The sequence below is a fragment of the Siphateles boraxobius genome, unplaced genomic scaffold, assembly GCF_051911475.1.
Source record: "Siphateles boraxobius isolate OS27281-9 unplaced genomic scaffold, OSU_SipBor_1 18, whole genome shotgun sequence".
Taxonomy (NCBI): Eukaryota; Metazoa; Chordata; class Actinopteri; order Cypriniformes; family Leuciscidae; genus Siphateles; species Siphateles boraxobius.
The window spans coordinates 6,431,010-6,448,431 of NW_027508788.1; the positions used below are offsets into that span (position 1 = coordinate 6,431,010).

At 38.2% G+C, this 17,422-nt stretch overlaps 5 protein-coding genes across 7 annotated transcripts in view; 1 reads left to right on the forward strand and 4 right to left on the reverse strand.

Moving 5' to 3' along the window:
* Positions 1 to 17,422, reverse strand: part of LOC143740943 (uncharacterized) — a 77,268-nt gene that overhangs the window by 5,689 nt on the left and 54,157 nt on the right. The window contains exon 2 of the mRNA XM_077233124.1: positions 31 to 98. Within this exon, the coding sequence (XP_077089239.1) occupies positions 31 to 98 (68 nt within the window). The remainder of the gene's footprint in view (positions 1 to 30; positions 99 to 17,422) is intronic.
* Positions 2,113 to 7,775, forward strand: bud13 (BUD13 homolog). Of its 3 annotated transcripts, none has more exons than XM_077233112.1 (11): positions 2,113 to 2,294; positions 2,467 to 2,560; positions 2,740 to 2,821; positions 4,573 to 4,621; positions 4,702 to 4,973; positions 5,068 to 5,345; positions 6,548 to 6,656; positions 6,744 to 6,882; positions 6,961 to 7,151; positions 7,322 to 7,403; positions 7,500 to 7,775. In XM_077233112.1, the coding sequence occupies exons 1-11, from the start codon at positions 2,152 to 2,154 to the stop codon at positions 7,591 to 7,593; spliced, it is 1,533 nt and encodes a 510-aa protein (XP_077089227.1). In that variant the 5' UTR covers positions 2,113 to 2,151; the 3' UTR covers positions 7,594 to 7,775. The 3 variants fall into 3 exon arrangements, with proteins under 3 accessions (XP_077089227.1, XP_077089229.1, XP_077089228.1); XM_077233114.1 differs by having other exon boundaries at positions 5,101 to 5,345; XM_077233113.1 differs by having other exon boundaries at positions 4,579 to 4,621.
* On the reverse strand, positions 5,915 to 9,992 carry LOC143740942 (uncharacterized). Its single transcript, XM_077233123.1, has 5 exons — positions 9,854 to 9,992; positions 9,337 to 9,509; positions 9,072 to 9,194; positions 8,176 to 8,401; positions 5,915 to 8,081 (listed from the first exon to the last, which is right to left on the reverse strand). Exons 1-5 carry the CDS (start codon positions 9,856 to 9,858, stop codon positions 7,976 to 7,978), a joined length of 633 nt encoding a protein of 210 aa, XP_077089238.1. The 5' UTR covers positions 9,859 to 9,992; the 3' UTR covers positions 5,915 to 7,975.
* c1qb (complement component 1, q subcomponent, B chain) lies at positions 11,031 to 12,423 on the reverse strand. The gene is given in 4 exon segments (XM_077233117.1): positions 11,031 to 11,675; positions 11,839 to 12,016; positions 12,247 to 12,284; positions 12,287 to 12,423. Coding segments are annotated over 4 exon segments (894 nt in total). The 5' UTR covers positions 12,420 to 12,423; the 3' UTR covers positions 11,031 to 11,130.
* c1qc (complement component 1, q subcomponent, C chain) lies at positions 16,014 to 17,319 on the reverse strand. The gene is made up of 2 exons (XM_077233120.1): positions 17,090 to 17,319; positions 16,014 to 16,724 (listed from the first exon to the last, which is right to left on the reverse strand). The coding sequence occupies exons 1-2, from the start codon at positions 17,256 to 17,258 to the stop codon at positions 16,159 to 16,161; spliced, it is 735 nt and encodes a 244-aa protein (XP_077089235.1). The 5' UTR covers positions 17,259 to 17,319; the 3' UTR covers positions 16,014 to 16,158.

The following is a 17,422-nucleotide window of genomic DNA, read 5'->3' on the forward strand; positions in this document are numbered from 1 at the left end:
ACCTGCGATTGCTTCCGTCCTGTTTTTGACAACCATGACACAGAGTAGCTTTCGAGACATGGCACACCTGGATACAAGTCATTCTCTGCCCACATGTTAAAATCTAGAGAAACCAAACAAAACTGTTTATCATGCTGTTCTATAAAGAGGTGCTGGTGAAGGTTTTAATTTTGAGGTTGTTGTTTAATTTTTAAATCAGAGACAGCTTTTGCTGTAAAGTTGAAAGAAATAGGATGCTTACCTCTTGGATGTCAAATTCAGACTGTGCACAAAGCTGCAAGAGGTGGGGAATATCTTGAAGCCACACCTTCAACAATTTGGAAACCCCCAAACTTTAAGTTTCGTTTCTTTCAAAAAAAGTTATAATCGGAAACAGCTGCCAGAGAGCAGCAGAATGTGTTCACCCTTAAGTCAAAATCTTGTTTTGAATTTCACAATTCACAATTTCTTTGTGCCCCTTATTGTCATCGTCTTACTGATGTCTTTAAAATCACTTTCACATTATTTTGTACAGTTAACTATAATGACTTTACAGTCATAAGATAACATCTGCTATTAAATAAAATATTTTTATTCACAATTCAGAGTTGGGCTCGAAGTGGGTGGATTCTGGAATCCACTGCCGCTTCAATGTATATCTAATGAGTCATTATAATCAAGGTATTAATCATTATTTTTCCTTATACATATTAATTGATTTGACTGAGAGATAGAAAATAATCTGAATGTTTTGGGAAACTTTCCTGTTCAGAACAGAGCTCAACTAACTCCAACCTTAAAGAATCTGTGTATTTGCGCTATATTCTTTGTTACAGACACAGTCTCGTGACCTCTGAGGGCCACTCGTACCTAACTCAAGGTCCTGGTGTCAGCCGTACAGACTATTGAGATGTGCTATTGCCTATCAGTCCATGTGTGGAAATGTCCAGTGTTTATCTATTTTTAGCCAATCAGAATCATTTAATCTGAAGTAATGACGTATATACGAATCACTATAGTGTAAAGGCATAATTGCTGTGTTTTTTGTGAATGTAAAGCAGGGTGGCCTACGAACTCCTTGTGAGTCTCTGCTGAAACTGCAAACTATCTTCAGTTAAAATTCTCTTCAATTTATTATAATTCTGCCTCTTGTCTTCAATTGACTGAACTTCTAACTCGTCTTCATTCATCATATCTGGTCCTTGGACCTGTAAATGTAAATTCCAACCATTTATTTATTTATCTATCACAGAGCCTTAGTGTAAGTTGGTGTCATTGAGTTTCAAATCATGAGAGGTCGGTCTATGATAAAATAATCCCCAGTTGTGATATAAAGTGTGATATAAAAGTATGATAAAAAAGTTTAAAGATATAAAAATAAATAAATGTATCAGAATGTTTGTCTTGCCAATGAGATACTGCATGCAGATCAGAGGAAGTGATTTATTTTGTGAAGACATTTCCTGGAAAATATCCTCTGCATGGATGAGGTCTTGTCTGCATAAGAACATAGAGGCACATGCATCTTGTGTGCAAAGCTTTAACCTTGCTTTTGTTGATGTTGTTGCTAAGCAACCATTGGAAATGTCCAGATGTTTTCTCTTCCTATTCACTTATTTTGTTGATGTCTCGAATTAGTCCAATTAATAATTTTAAGAACAAGTCACACACATCAAAAAAGCTTTAAAGTTGTATTATATCCCTCTCTCTTGTTTTTTCTGCACTTTAACAGCCAAATAATTACATTTATTATTAACTTATAGGTAGGCTATAGCCTAATTGTCTGCTGATTTTTAATGCACAAATTAACACAATAAATGCACAGGTGACAATGTCACTTGGCAAAACACCGAGTACCATTTTTTTTACTTTGAAACAAAGAATACAACATATAGCATACTACATGCAAAAAATATTAAATACAGGGTAGAGGGTAAATACACGGAATTATAAAATGAACTAATGCGTATTATAGCTGGCTATATTGTTTTATAAGTAGGGCCTATTACACAATTACAGTAACTTCAACAACAACTTTGCTGGCCAGAAGGAGTTTTTTTTGTCGAAGAAGCCAGACTATGTCATTGAATTTATTATTCCAAAAACTTGTATTTTGCGTTGTGATTTTTGTCCCTTTGCAGCGTCCGTTCAGTGACGTCATACATAAACAAGATGGCTACGTCCACAGGCATTAGCAAAGATGCTGCGTTCACCAAGGCAGATTACCTTAAACGGTATTTATCAAATGATGAAGCTGGCAAGAAGTCTAAAGAAAAGAAGATTAAGAAGAAACGGCCGAAACCCACGGGGAGAGGGTAAATATGATCGGACACACTTTACAGAAATGCAGTAATACAGTAATCACTAAACATAATGACATTGCCGCTTAGTCTCAAATGCTTATGAGTTGGCTAAATACACAGCAATTAGGAAATAGTTTGTCAAGTGCTCAAGCAGCTAAATTGTCATTATAAACTAACGTTACAGGATGAAAATTGTTGATGATGACATTGATTGGAGGCAACTTGCTCTTAACGAAGAAGAAAATAAAGACGAAGACGAGGATGATGAGGCGCCTGTGGTGTGTAGAAGCATGCTTTTACCTATTTTAAGCTTTTGTAACACTCTCATAGCCAACATAAATACTATATGGAAGTCTGGTCTTTAGTGATCACTATTAGAAAAGTACTATTGTACTACCTTGGTTTTTGAACATGGATTGCATGCATGACTTTGTTACAGTGTTAAATGTCTTTTTAGATTGCAGACGTGATAGATGAACGCCCAGATGAGATTAAGCAGCTCGAGGTTTTTCGAACCAGCAAGTGGAAAGTGTTGGGCGGTAAGACTTTGACTACTTGTGCTTGTGTGGGATTCATATGTCTGAGAAAACATCTTTTTTTATTTTTTTATTCTGTAAATAAACAGAATGGCTTAGGCTGTTGAAAAACTTGTTATGCTCACCATCAGATTAAAGTGGAACAAACATGTATAATGAATTATTAAATAATGTAAAACAAAAGTAATTTTTCTAGTTGGGTGTTTTTATACACTACCTTTCAAAAGTTTGGGGACAGTAAGATTTTTTAAATGTTTTTGAAAGAATTCTTTGATAGATGAAACGGGTGTGCCGCTTAACTTTTAAGGAAACCATTAATTTATTTTCTGGATTCTTTTATGAATAGAAAGTTCAAAAGAACATCACTTAATTGAAATGGAGAACTTTTGTAAAAAAAATCTTTACTGTCACTTTTGATAAATTTAATGCATCTTTGCTGAATAAAAGTGTTAAAGCTGCAGTAGGGAGTTTTGAGAAAATGTTGACTTAGCCTGAAAATTTGAACAAGCACAGGTCCCACCCCCTTGCTCTCTGCTGCGCTACAGCCCTCCCTCCACAGCTCCTCCCCCACAGCGGAGCCTGCCGTGAACGCGCAGGCTAGTAAGCAGGACCACCGATGACGGCGGATTATAAACAGTTATGGAACATCACTAATAGGGACGAAACATCAACAATATGCTTTACATTGACTATGGCCTGCCCATACTTTGACTACAAACTTGGTCCTCAAATCATTGTCTTTTGCAATACATGTAACTTTATAATGCCGCACTCTTTCTATAAGTTATAAATAGCTAGTAAGATAACGTTAAAGGATTAGTTCCCTTTAAAAAAAACTTTTGCTGATAATTTACTCACCCCCATGTCATCCAAGATGCCCATGTCTTTCTTTCTTCAGTTGAAAAGAAATTAAGGTTTTTGATGAAAACATTCCAGGCTTTTTCTCCATATAATGGACTTCAATAGGACACAAACGTTTCAAGGACCAAATGAGTTTCAGTGCAGCTTCAAAGGGCTTTAAACGATACCAGACGATGAATAAGGGTCTTATCTAGCAAAACGATCGGTCATTTCAAAAATAAATAAAAAACTTTAAGTTTTATAAGCACAAATGCTCGCCTTGCTCTGTTCTGTGATGCACGTTTGTGATCCTGTTCGAACTCGTTCATCAAAATGAACAAATCTTTTTTCGAGTCATTTCGTTCGTTGAATGAACGAAATGACTCCGAAAAAGACTGGTTAAAAATGAACAAATCTTCTTTCGAGTCATTTCGTTCGTTGAATGAACGAAATGACTCGAAAAAAAGACTAGTTCATTTGGATGAACGAGTTTGAACAGGAGAGTCACGAACGACGGTACGCGCTCGCGCTGTGCAAGAGAGGGGTGATCAGCACGTACACGAGCGTGATTGACACTGCTAAGACATTCCTCCTGGCTCTGATTGGTTGTTTCTGACCGGTAGCGGTGTATTTCTGCAAATGGCAATAGGACCACAGGGAGGAGCCAGAGGAGCTTGATTTTTTCACAGATTATCTGTCTCATATTCTACTGTCAGGACAAAATGACAGTTTTAACAAATATTTGTTTACAAAAGTTACCTACTGGAGCTTTAATTTATTGACAAAAAAGAACTCATTGACCCTAAACTTTGGAACAGTAGTGTCTGAATATATATATATATATATATATATAGAAAAATGTTACAAAAGCATATATTCATATACTCACACACTCACTCTAATTCGTGTCGTAGCAACAGAGCAAGATCTCCAAGAAACTCAGGAGTCCACATTAGATAGAAGGTAACTGTCCTTTCTTCTTTTGTTCTTATTCTTATTAAAATCATTACTGCATAGAGTATAATGAATGTTACTTTGTTTAGTTCAGACACTGACAGAGTGCGTCATGACTCACCGGAGAGTTCAACTGTACCGAGGGGGCGGCATGATTCCCCTAACTTCTCGCCCAAGAGGCCTCGGCACGACTCGCCTAATCTCTCACCTCTGAGAAAAGGTCGTCATGATTCGCCAGACCTTTCACCTCAGAGACACAGAACCGAGAACAAAAACAGATGGCACGACTCCTCGTCACCTTCACCTCCAAAAAAGAGCCTCAAAAGCTCACTCTCCGGAACCCAGAAGCAGCATGATAAAGGTATGAAAATCCATCCACCAATCAGAAACAACATTTACACAATGAATGTCATCAAAATTATTTAGCTTTTATTACTCAAAAAGAATCTCTTCAGAGTCCCCACACAGAAAAAAGATGAAAGCTTCAGGTGACCTTTCGCCGCCCAGAAGACGAGCCCGGACAGGCAAAGGCTCAGACTCCGATCAGTCCCCACCTCGCAGACGTCCTCGTGGGCGACGGGGCTCAGATTCCGATCAATCTCCACCCAGAAAGAGAGGCCAGGGTGGAAGAGGTTCAGATTCAGATCTCTCTCCTCCCAGGAAGAAGCAACAGGGAGGACGTGGATCGGACTCAGACCTGTCTCCACCACGGAGGACACGCTCTCCTGATGCAGTAAGTTCAGAGTTCATGTTTAAGGATCCTTTATATTAGTGCAGGGGTGCAAAACTCAGTTCCTGAAGGGTCACAGCCCTATAGAGTTTAGTTTCAACCCTGCTCCAACACCCACATCTATAATTTTTCAAATCCACCTGAAGGACTTAATTAGCTGGATCATGTGCATTTAATTATGGATGATGCTAAACTCTCCAGGAAGGAGTAGAGTGTAAACTCCATTAAGAAGTTTGCACCCGTGCATTAATAGTTCTCAACAAGTGGTCCGGGCCCCAGTACCCAGGCGTAACCTACTTTAAAGGAGGTACAGCATGACTTAAAATTAAATCATTTATTTATTTATTTTCATGTAAATTTTGTTTATTTAAAGGTGCTCTAAGCAATCTTGGGTGACGTCACTTCTTGTTGACGTTTGAAGTATTGTCAAACAAAACGGAGGCTAGCTAGACCCTGACTCCTCCTCATCCGCGCACTAACCCCCCAAACCCTTCTTATCGGTTATTGGCTGGAACAGTTATGTTTCGTGGTGCGGGTTAGCCCAGTTTGTTTCTGTTGCCGTTTGTGGAGCCTGGGGTGTCTGCAGAGACCGTGTTTTTTTTACAGTGTGTTCAGGGGACAGGCAGCTAGCGGATAGTGAGGAGATGTTTGTTGTATGTGACAAAAAATGTTTTGGCCTAAAAAAACGTGTGACATCGCTTAGAGCACCTTTAACTGAATTAAAATGCTAAAAATGTAAAGGGGAAAAAGTTCTTGTTAAAAGTTCTTACAGTTCTTGTAACTTCTGGAATTACAGAATTAATTGTGGTTTAATTAATTACCTAGTTTATGTTACTAAAATAGTTTGAAAACCAGTAGTTTCTCATAATTACAGCAAAAAAAGTTTATCCTATATGATGGGCCTTTAATGTGTTGGACAATGGAAGCCCATCCCTCAGCTTCTAGTTAAACCAGTTGAGAACACCTACTTTAAATAATGCTGATTATGCAGCAAGTAATTTATAAAATACCCTTTAAAATAAATGTTTTTCTGTTTGCTGTGCCTATAAGAAACACCCCTTGTGGATTAAGTAAGCAACAGCGTTAATAACTAAATTAACTTTTTAGTGGATCTCACATGAAATATACACAATTTTTGTTCTTCTTTTGGATTGAAGATGCAGTTTGGATCCTTATGTTGAGAATTTCACGGTTCTTCCTCACAGGCACCTCAAATGTTATCTGGTGGAGCTGCAGGACTCGTTTCTGTCGACGTTTTGAGGAAAGAACAAGAAGAAATTCGAAGAAAGGAAAAACGCAACAAACCTCTTGAAGGTTTAATGAAAATCCATTGATATTTGTTGTGTATTAGAAAGTGTTGTTTTATTTTATAACATTCATTATGTCACATTACTCTCTCAGAGGCATCCAGAAATGCAGAGACGATATTTCGAGACAAGTCGGGTAGGACGCGTGACCTGGAGTTGGAGAGAGTCGAGCTTAGGAAGAAAGCTGGAGAAAAGGCTGAGAAGGATGAAAAATATGCACAATGGGGAAAAGGGTGAAGTCTATTTAGTGGTGTTCAAATGCAGCAATTTTTTCGGTCTGTGACTTTGACATCTGTGCTTTCCTTTTTCAGGCTTGCTCAGGGTGAAATGCAGCAGCAGAACTTAACCGATGCCATGCGAGAGGCTCAGAAACCACTAGCAAGACACATTGACGATGAAGACCTCGATCGGATGCTGAGGGAGCAAGAAAGGGACGGAGACCCGATGGCGGCTATGCTTCGCAAGAAGAAGATCAAAAATGCCCAATTAAAAGGAATCAAAGGTGAAAATGAGGAATAATGTCCAAAACTGGTTCTAGTGATCCTTGTAGTTAATGATTGTGAAAAATTTTTTTTTAGTTTATCATTTTTCTAACGAGCAGAGGTTTATCTGAAATCAAGCCCAGATCACAGTAGTAATTGTAATATTTTACATGTGAATTTTTTTCACCAGAAAAACCTCGTTACAAAGGTCCGCCCCCACCTCCTAATCGTTTTAACCTTAGTCCAGGGTATCGCTGGGATGGAGTAGACAGGTAAGAGGTTTAGGTTGATGAATATCAACTGGTTTGTAAGTATCTGAATGTTAACCTAAGAAAATGGTTTAATTAACTTTTCCTATGATCCTTTAGGTCCAACGGTTTTGAGCAGAAGCGGTACTGTAGGATTTCAGATAAGAAAGCCGTCCAGGAGATGGCGTACAAGTGGAGTGTGGAAGACATGTAGATGTCGATGGAGATCCAAATGTCTGTATAGAGATTCATGATGTAAAAACTGACTTGAATTAGGACAGTTCCCTCATGAACCAAAACGTTTGATCAAAAAGCAAGACATTTTGTGTGCAGTTATCAGTCATTCTATGTACAAGAAACATACTTTCCTAATTAAATGCTACTTTTTTAATAAAACTGTTTTACGTTGAACTTTATCAATGTCATTTCAAACCCCACATTTTTAATGGACAGAACAAATTTAGAGACAGACTAGATGACGCCGGCCACATTAATAATTAACCCAAACATTTGAATATATAGTTGAGTCAAAAACACAAAGTTAAACATCTAAAGACATGAAAGCTAGGCTGAATACAAATGGGTGATTTAAAGCACTATAAGGATTCTCTCTGGCCTTTGATTCGGGCAGGCGCTGGGCGGGCGTGCACAGAAACATCCCAGCCTGGGAAAGCCTCTTGCTGCACTGTTCTGTATTCGGCTCTATAGAAAAGAGATTTAATTTGATAACTTTGACCATATTTTCAGTTCAGATTTGAATTAAAAAAGAATATAAGTTCAGTGGTTGTATACATGCCTCATTGAAGTGTTGATCGCCAGGTTGTCAGGATGAGGTACGACCTGATTTCTCCTAAAATAGATTTTCTTTGGGGCCGGGAAGTCCTGCTGGTAAAGAGAACATCTCTGTGCTTGGCCAGTCCTGTTGTCTCTTGCTGGGACTTTTCCCTGCCACGCAATTGGAGCGCCATTTAGGTTATAAGAAGGGTAATCCTCCCTGTTTGTTGTGCTGAAGCTCCGGTCCCCTGCGATTATGTAGAGATAATAATGTTTGGCTCATAGAACTCCAAAATAGGTTTTCCGATTTGCCTGAAATCAATTCACCCTAAGTTTACAATAGATGGTTTATGGATTATATCTTTTCTCATCGATACTAATTAAATATCATAAATATCAAAATGTACATTTATGTCTACACGATATCGCACGATACTTAAGAAATCATTCTAATATGCTGATTTGCTGCTCAAGAAACATGAATTATTATCAGTGTTGAAAGAAGTTGTCACTTTGTTATTGTGGAAACGGTGCTACAATTTTTTTTCCAGGATTTTTCTTTAATAGAAAGGTCAAAAGAACAGAAGTGTAAAATTAGAAATATGTCAATATTAGCAATATGTAAATAAATCTCGCATCCTTCCTGAATAAAATTATTTGGTTTTTTGTCTGTCCCAAACTTTTGAATGGTGTTTATAAACATTTCTCTTTAAAATGCATCTATATATTTTTGGTCTGCCAAGGAAATCAGTTTTTTAATAACGTACTGAAGGTCAGTGAAATAAGTCAAGAAACTATGTAAACCAATATTTTGCGTATATCTCCAAAATAGGTTGGTTAAGTTTACAACAGATGGTTTGTTGCTTCTCTAATAGATACTTAACTGATCATTTTTCCAAATGTATATGATTTTCATACCGTCTAGAGTTAGGTTGCACTGTAGGATCTTCTTTGGCTCTACCTTTGGGCATGTTTTGGGTCCAAATTCACTTTCTGTTGTGGTAACCATCTTTTCCCGCTTATCAGGGTAGAGCAGCAAGCCTGAAACGAAGATCTGACAGTTTTCTTCTAAGTGTAAACATGCTTTAGTTGTCTAGTATGTGAATGACATGTGCCATTTCCTTAACTAGCCATATATCTGACGGAATAAAAAAAAAAAATTTAAAAATGTTCCACGTGTTACCTGCTAATGAAGGAAGTTCTCCCAGCATTGGAAAGCCTTGTGGGTGTTTCGACACCATTTGACCATTTTTGAGAAGCAATAAATCTGTTCTACGTCGATGACCAAATGGGATTTTGGGAGATGGTCTCTGCTGTTTGCTGATTATCTTTTCATGAGTGGTCATCTTTGAGTTACTATTGAGTGAAATGTCAATGTATATAAAAATGTTATACTTTGTTGTTGTTATACATGAATGAAGCAGATTTCAATGATTAAACTGTCATATATTTTAACCCTGCTTTAAATTCTCAGAGACTTGCTAATAAGAAACTGTTCTACAGATCTACATCTCTCTCTCTCTCTCTCTCTCTCTCTCTCTCTCTCTCTCTCTCTCTCTCTCTCTCTCTCTCTCTCTCTCTCTCTCTCTCTCTCTCTCTCTCTCTCAAATTAGTTATTGGCTGATTTCAGTGCCTTTTGAAGAGTTTAAAATGATTTTACCTTGTTTTCTTACAATTAAAAGTAGTGATTTGAAACTCACCTCATGCATGACACATTTTCTTTGCGTAAATTTAATCCCTGAGCAGTTTAGCTTCTGAATTTTGTCACATTCTCGCAGCACAGTGGCATGTTTGGAAAGCGCTGTTACAGTCAGTTAGTGGCTGTTTCCATGGCTGCTCTATTCTTTAGAAAGCCTGAAGGGTGATGGACTCAGCTCAAGAACAATGAGTGTTCTGTAATAAATACCGTAGACTGACGTACCGCTGTGCTTGTGCTCAGCATGAGACTCTTAGATTAAATAAACCTGAATAAAACCTGTTGGTTTGAGAGTCTTCATATTTATGCTTACAGACTGCTAAATTTCTTAATACTTTTTCTGTATCATTAATAAATAACCATGAACTAAGATTCCTTAGAACGTTCTGGAAGTCAAAATCATTAGCTGGGTATATGAATATATTTATGCATTGATATACAAAACATTTTTTTAATGGTTTTTAAAGCAGTTACTTGTGCTCACCAAGGGTGCATTTATTTGATAAAAATACAACAAAAACAGCAATATTATGGAAGATTGTTACGATTTAAAAGAAATGTTTTCTATTTTAATATATTTTAAAAAGTAATAATGTGTGATGGCAAAGATGAATTTTCAGCATCATTGCTCTAGTCTTCAGTGTCACATGATCCTGCAAAAATCATTCTAGGCTAATAAAAACATTTCTTATTATTATCATATTAAAACCAGTTTTACGTGTTGTTACACATGATACTTTTTTCAGGATTCTTCTGTGAATAGAAAGATATTAAAAAAAAATAGATTTTTTTGTACCATAATAATACATTTGGGATATATGTTATGCTTCCTTGCTGGATAGAAGTATTAATTTCTCTCAAAAGAATCTTACTGACACCAAACTTCTTTCTTAATTCTATATTTTTGTTATGCCCTCTAAATTATATTATCAATAAGTTATGACAAGTTATGTTTTTACATTGCTTTAACACATCAAAATAATTTAGGCAGTTTTCAACTTTTTTACAAGTTACAAATTTTTCAAGTCAGTTTAATGTAATTTACGTTGATATGACTTAAACATCCAAGTTGATTGACTTAAAAATGTAAGGCAGCAACTTTTTTTACAGTGTAATTTGTTCTGCCAATTAATAATGAACGTAAATAAATTTGCAGTGAAATAAGTCAGGAAACAACAATATATGGTTTATGGCTTTAATCATTGGATATTCCTAAGCAATGGTTTGCAAATTACGATTTGAGGAAGAGTAAATAAAGAGTGGCTGTTCAAAATCATTTTATTAATCCGGGAAGAGCAAGAAGCCTGTAAAGGTGCAGTCAGTGTCTCTACTTAAGATAGAGCTTAATGTAGTGGTCTGTATAGACACTTTATCATCCATTTTCAATGGCAGTACCACAGATCCTGCAGTTACCATTACCATACCAGGTGAATCACAGAACCTGACTTTCTCTTCCTCCCCTACCTGAATCTTTAGGCAGGCAGACGAGCTAGAAGAAATGTGGTAGTTGATGTAGTACATGCCAGATATTTTCACCTTGAAGAAACCCTCACTATCCAAAACATCCTCTTCCCCGGATATCAGAGGGATGTCAAAGATGATTAAGCTGCCTGGAGGAGCTCTCTGTGACCTGGAACTTTTTTTGTAAGAGAAAACAAAATGCTGGTTTGGAGCATCTACCCCTGTAAAAGCTCCACTCTCTCCCTTCGCCCCATTATTCCCTGGTGAACCTTGTAGTCCCTTGTCCCCTTTCTGACCAGGCCTGCCAGGGAGTCCATGAATTCCAGGGTCCCCCTTTGGCCCAACAATCGGCACTGCATCGTCACCTGCAAACATGCACACAGCCAGGTAATGTGAGTTTAAAAACAGATTTTTTATCTAATTTATTGGATTTAGCCTTTATTTAGGACAGTCACGGAAGATAAAGGGCACATTTTTGACTTTCAATAACCAGTTTTTCCACATAGAAAATAAGCAATATCATTTCACCTGGATCTCCTTTTTCTCCTTTTGCGCCATCCTTCCCATCGATACCAGGAAGTCCTGGAATACCTGGTCTTCCAGGGTAACCCCTGTACCCATCACATGTATCTGACTCAGAGGAAGCCAACAGCAACAAGATAATAGTAAGTTGCAGCACTGCATGTGCAGACATGAAGATAAACGCCTGTTTTAAAACAAACAAACAAAAAAAAAACTAAATGAACAGCGTAGTATAAAAAGAACTCAAGGGAAATTGCTGGAATTTTCCCAAACTGGAAAGTATAGTGAATGCTGAAACAAGCAGGGACATTTTCAATAATCAAATGCTTCATTACAGTGAGACTTTTTGCAAATAAAAGCAAATCACATATTTATAACAATATACGGTTTATAATTAGAAGACTTTTTTCTTACCATCTTATCTTTCAAAACAGTTGTTGGAAATACAGATGATGGACTAAAAGAATAGTGTTACATTGAATGTTTTTCTCCTGCCTGTACTGTATGTATGAAGAGCTCTGGTTTGATTTCCCAGTTTCAGAGGAGAAGATCAGTGTTGCACAATAAAGGGAAGTAACAAAACACATGTTCATCAGAATCTTGATTCAGATAAACCTTGGATTACTTTTTTTTCATTACTGACATTTCATTTTGCTAATGTTTGCAAGTTCCATATCCCTTTTCTGAGAAATTGAAAACAGAAGCAGAGAAATTAAAAAGTTTATTGCAGATCAAAACATTCTGGGTGCAAAGTTATTGATATTGATATTGATATTGATATTGATATTGATATTGATATTGATATTGATGATGATGATGATGATGATGATGATGATGATGACGATGATATCAATATCAACATCAACTGTTTTCAACATTAATAAGAAATGTTGGACTATTAGAATGGTTTTTGAAGGATCATGTGACACTGATGGCTGCAGTAAATTCAACTTTTTCATCACATGAATAAATAACATTTTAAAATATATATGAAAAAAACAGTTATTTGAATTTGCAAAAAAGATTCACAATACAACTGTTTACTGTATTTTTGTTCAAATAAATGCAGCCTTTATGAGCATTATGTAGCCTTTATGACCTTTATGTATCACATTTGTTACATTTTTTTTCAATTGCTTACACACTAAAACTAAAACTTTCCCACTATTAGCAAAACCTTACACTCAAGGATCAAAACACCAGCCTAGATTTGCACAATTGTAAGCACGTTGTCAGCTTCACCCTTTTTGCAAAACATTACACACAGTGATTTGTAAAACTCTACACACATTTCTACACCTTAGACACAGATAAGGATTGTGAGGTTACTTCCTTGTCATTACAAAGCCCCGGTTTGCCATTGACGACACTAATGAATGAATTGGATATGCACATCCATCAGGCGTGGAAGCACACATGTGCTAATTTGAAAACGCAGCACTCAGGTGTGCTATAGGGGCAGGTGAGTTCACCTGTCTTCAACAAAAATGGAAGGAGCTAGAAGAAGAAGAAGAGTGAGAATAAGAGGGGGAGCTCAAAGAGGAGATGAAGGAGGTAGAGGAAGAGGAGAAGGAGGTAGAGGAAGAGGTGAAGGAGGTAGAGGAAGAGGTGAAGGAGGTAGAGGAAGAGGTGAAGGAGGTAGAGGAAGATGAGAAGGAGGTAGAGGAAGAGGTGAAGGAGGTAGAGGAAGAGGAGAAGGAGGAAGAGGTGAAGGAGGTAGAGGAAGAGGTGAAGGAGTAGAGGAAAAGGTGAAGGAGGTAGAGGAAGAGGTGAAGGAGGTAGAGGAAGAGTTGAAGGAGGAAGAGGTGAAGGAGGTAGAGGAAGAGGAAAAGGAGGTAGAGGAAGAGGTGAAGGAGGTAGAGGAAGAGGTGAAGGAGGTAGAGGAAGAGGTGAAGGAGGTAGAGGAAGAGATGAAGGAGGTAGAGGAAGATGAGAAGGAGGTAGAGGAAGAGGTGAAGGAGGTAGAGGAAGAGGAGAAGGAGGAAGAGGTGAAGGAGGTAGAGGAAGAGGTGAAGGAGTAGAGGAAAGGTGAAGGAGGTAGAGGAACAGGTGAAGGAGGTAGAGGAAGAGTTGAAGGAGGAAGAGGTGAAGGAGGTAGAGGAAGAGGAAAAGGAGGTAGAGGAAGAGGTGAAGGAGGTAGAGGAAGAGGTGAAGGAGGTAGAGGAAGAGGTGAAGGAGGTAGAGGAAAAGGTGAAGGAGGTAGAGGAAGAGGTGAAGGAGGTAGAGGAAGAGGTGAAGGAGGTAGAGGAAGAGGTGAAGGAGGAAGAGGAAAAGGTGAAGGAGGTAGAGGAAGAGGAGAAGGAGGTAGAGGAAGAGGTGAAGGAAGTAGAGGAAGAGGAGAAGGAGGTAGAGGAAGAGGAGAAGGAGGTAGAGGAAAAGGTGAAGGAGGTAGAGGAAAAGGTGAAGGAGGTAGAGGAAGAGGTGAAGGAGGAAGAGGAAGAGGTGAAGGAGGTAGAGGAAGAGGTGAAGGAGGTAGAGGAAAAGGTGAAGGAGGTAGAGGAAGAGGTGAAGGAGGTAGAGGAAGAGGTGAAGGAGGTAGAGGAAGAGGTGAAGGAGGTAGAGGAAGAGGAGAAGGAGGTAGAGGAAGAGGTGAAGGAAGTAGAGGAAGAGGAGAAGGAGGTAGAGGAAGAGGAGAAGGAGGTAGAGGAAGAGGTGAAGGAAGTAGAGGAAGAGGTGAAGGAAGTAGAGGAAGAGGAGAAGGAAGTAGAGGAAGAGGTGAAGGAAGTAGAGGAAGAGGAGAAGGAGGTAGAGGAAGAGGTGAAGGAGGTAGAGGAAGAGGAGAAGAAGGTAGAGGAAGAGGAGAAGGAGGTAGAGGAAGAGGTGAAGGAGGTAGAGGAAGAGGTGAAGGAGGTAGAGGAAGAGGAGAAGAAGGTAGAGGAAGAGGTGAAGGAAGTAGAGGAAGAGGTGAAGGAGGTAGAGGAAGAGGTGAAGGAGGTAGAGGAAGAGGTGAAGGAGGTAGAGGAAGAGGAGAAGAAGGTAGAGGAAGAGGAGAAGGAGGTAGAGGAAGAGGTGAAGGAGGTAGAGGAAGAGGTGAAGGAGGTAGAGGAAGAGGAGAAGGAGGTAGAGGAGGAGGCCCAGGTAGAGGAAGAGGAGAAGAAGGGGATAGAGGAAGAGGCCTATGTAGAGGAAGAGGTAGAGAAGGACATGTAGAGTTGATAGAACCTGAACAAAGAAGACGAGGACCAAATTTGACTCAAGAAATCCGTGCAACACTTATTGACCATGTTATCAACCATGGACTGACACCGATGGAAGCTGGACAAAGAGTTCAACCAAATCTCTGGTTGATACTGTAACTGAATAGTTACAGTATTCTTGTTGCTTTTACAGTAGTTTTTCTTCAGAGTCAAACTGTATGTACTTCATGCAGTAATTTTTATTTGTCTACAGATTTTATTTTTTTCATTGATTTCATTGTTGGTTGATTACTGTAACTGATTATGGTAAGAAATACTGTAAATAAATACTTGAAATATGAGTCTGCAGAAATCAGTGTTGTGCAGTGCTTGGTAAGTTTATAGTAGGCCTATTTGTGTACATTCTCCCTATATCTCAAACTAATCATGAAGAATGTTGTTTGTTTGTCACAATTTTTTTTTCATCTAAATTATCCCTTACATAACAATGTCTGGCGAAAAATCTAGCACATGCTATTTCCTAAAAATAGTTTTTTTACAAATGTGTTTTTTATTTATCACAGCAGTGTGAAACTGGTTGCAATAGTGTCTGATCATTGAGGACTGTGTTGGTTAAATGAAAACTAATAGCTTTTTCACAAATATGTGTATATCTTTTGACTGAAGTGTGTATGTTTTGACAGAAGTGTGTCATTTTGCAAACAATCTAGGAATTATGCCAATTGAGTGTGGTGTTTGGATAGTTGTGATTACATTTTGAAAAAAAGAACCCGGTTTTCAAAATTGCGTGTAAACAATTGAAAAAAACTCTAAATATATATATATATATATATACTGTATATATTTGATAGATTATCTGTAGCTAACATACATAACGCAGACACTGTGCATTGTTGTCATTCAAATAATGTTTAGAATTGTTTGCTAAAATTGTACTTATGAACAATCGTGAACAATTCATATTGTCAGGATTTGCTAAGCCTTCTTGGATTAGGCGTGTCAAATCCAATCAAACATTTGGTATGATTAACTTGAGACAAACAATTTATTGAAGCATAATTTTATTGTATTTGATCAGAAGATTTCAAAACGTAATAGTGTGCATTTTTCTCATGAGTAAAACATACAGCGTGTTTAACAAACATGTCTTAATGTTCAGCTTTATAGTCCAAAACAGTGCAACAATCAATCAGTGTGCATGAATCAGGAAACCTGAGAAAACACTGTCGCCTTTCCTCCCTTCTGCAAACAGGCCATTATAGCTATTTGTCACCAGCCAGACTTTCTCATTCTCTTTCAGATAAACAGCTAGTCCACCAGAGCTCAGCTGCTGGCTGGTCTTTTGCATGTGATCACAGAAACTACATAGCTTCTTATCATCATGCATTAGGATTACACACAGACTTTTTTCTTTGGTCGATGCATGAAACACAAAATAATAAGTGCCAGGAATTTTACATACAAATTTTCCCTCTTCAACATTGAAATGGCCATTGACATTGGTGATAATAGTACTGAATCGTATCACAGCATTGGGCTCAGGAAACGTTCTTGTGGCACGGGACACACTGAATGCAGACTGCAGGGGAGATCTGGAACCTTCTGAATTGCCTGGGTCCCCTGGCTGTCCTGGGGGGCCGAGTGGTCCCCTTATGCCTAAATCCCCTTGGAGACCTCTTTTTCCAGGCCTTCCTTTGATTCCAGGCTCCCCTTTTTCTCCGTTTTTTATGGCTTTGTCAGGTTTGAGAGGAATCCCTGTTAAGACACACACCGTTTGTTTTAACATCATATTAGAGGTACAATATACCCTATCTCTTAAAGACACCTGTTGGCATTTTTAACCCTTAGTAGGATATATAATTTAGTCCTTTTTATAAACATGTTTTTATTTTTGGGTCCACCCAAACACCAAAATATTCCCTCAATGTTGGTCATCGCCAGTTTTACTGTTAATGTGGGAATAGTTGCTCTCTATAGACAAAACTTACATGTAAACACATTCAACACTTTCTTAATTAATCTCATATCAAATATTTTGAAACTGTTTAGGTAAGAATTAGCCTTATTTCACATTAAAAAACAAAAATAAAACAAAAAACCCCCAGAAGAGTCAATCTTACCAGTATCTCCTCTCTCTCCATTCCCTCCATCTCTTCCATCACGTCCAGGAAATCCAGGAATCCCTGGCAAACCAGGCATCGCTCCAGCAGGACAAGTGTCCGTAGAGACCAGATGGAGGCAGAGAGAACCCGCTAAAAGTGTTCCAAAAATGATGTGATCACCAAACATGTTTACTGTGGCGCCTTAAACCTCGAACGTCTTGAAAGACTGAGCTCTATCATCTTATAGCAAATATATAAGAAGAAGCCACTGAAATGACAATCACAGTTCCTCTTTTGCACTGCACGTGCACCCATCCAAGGACCTTTCACAAAACTGTAGCCTTCAAACAA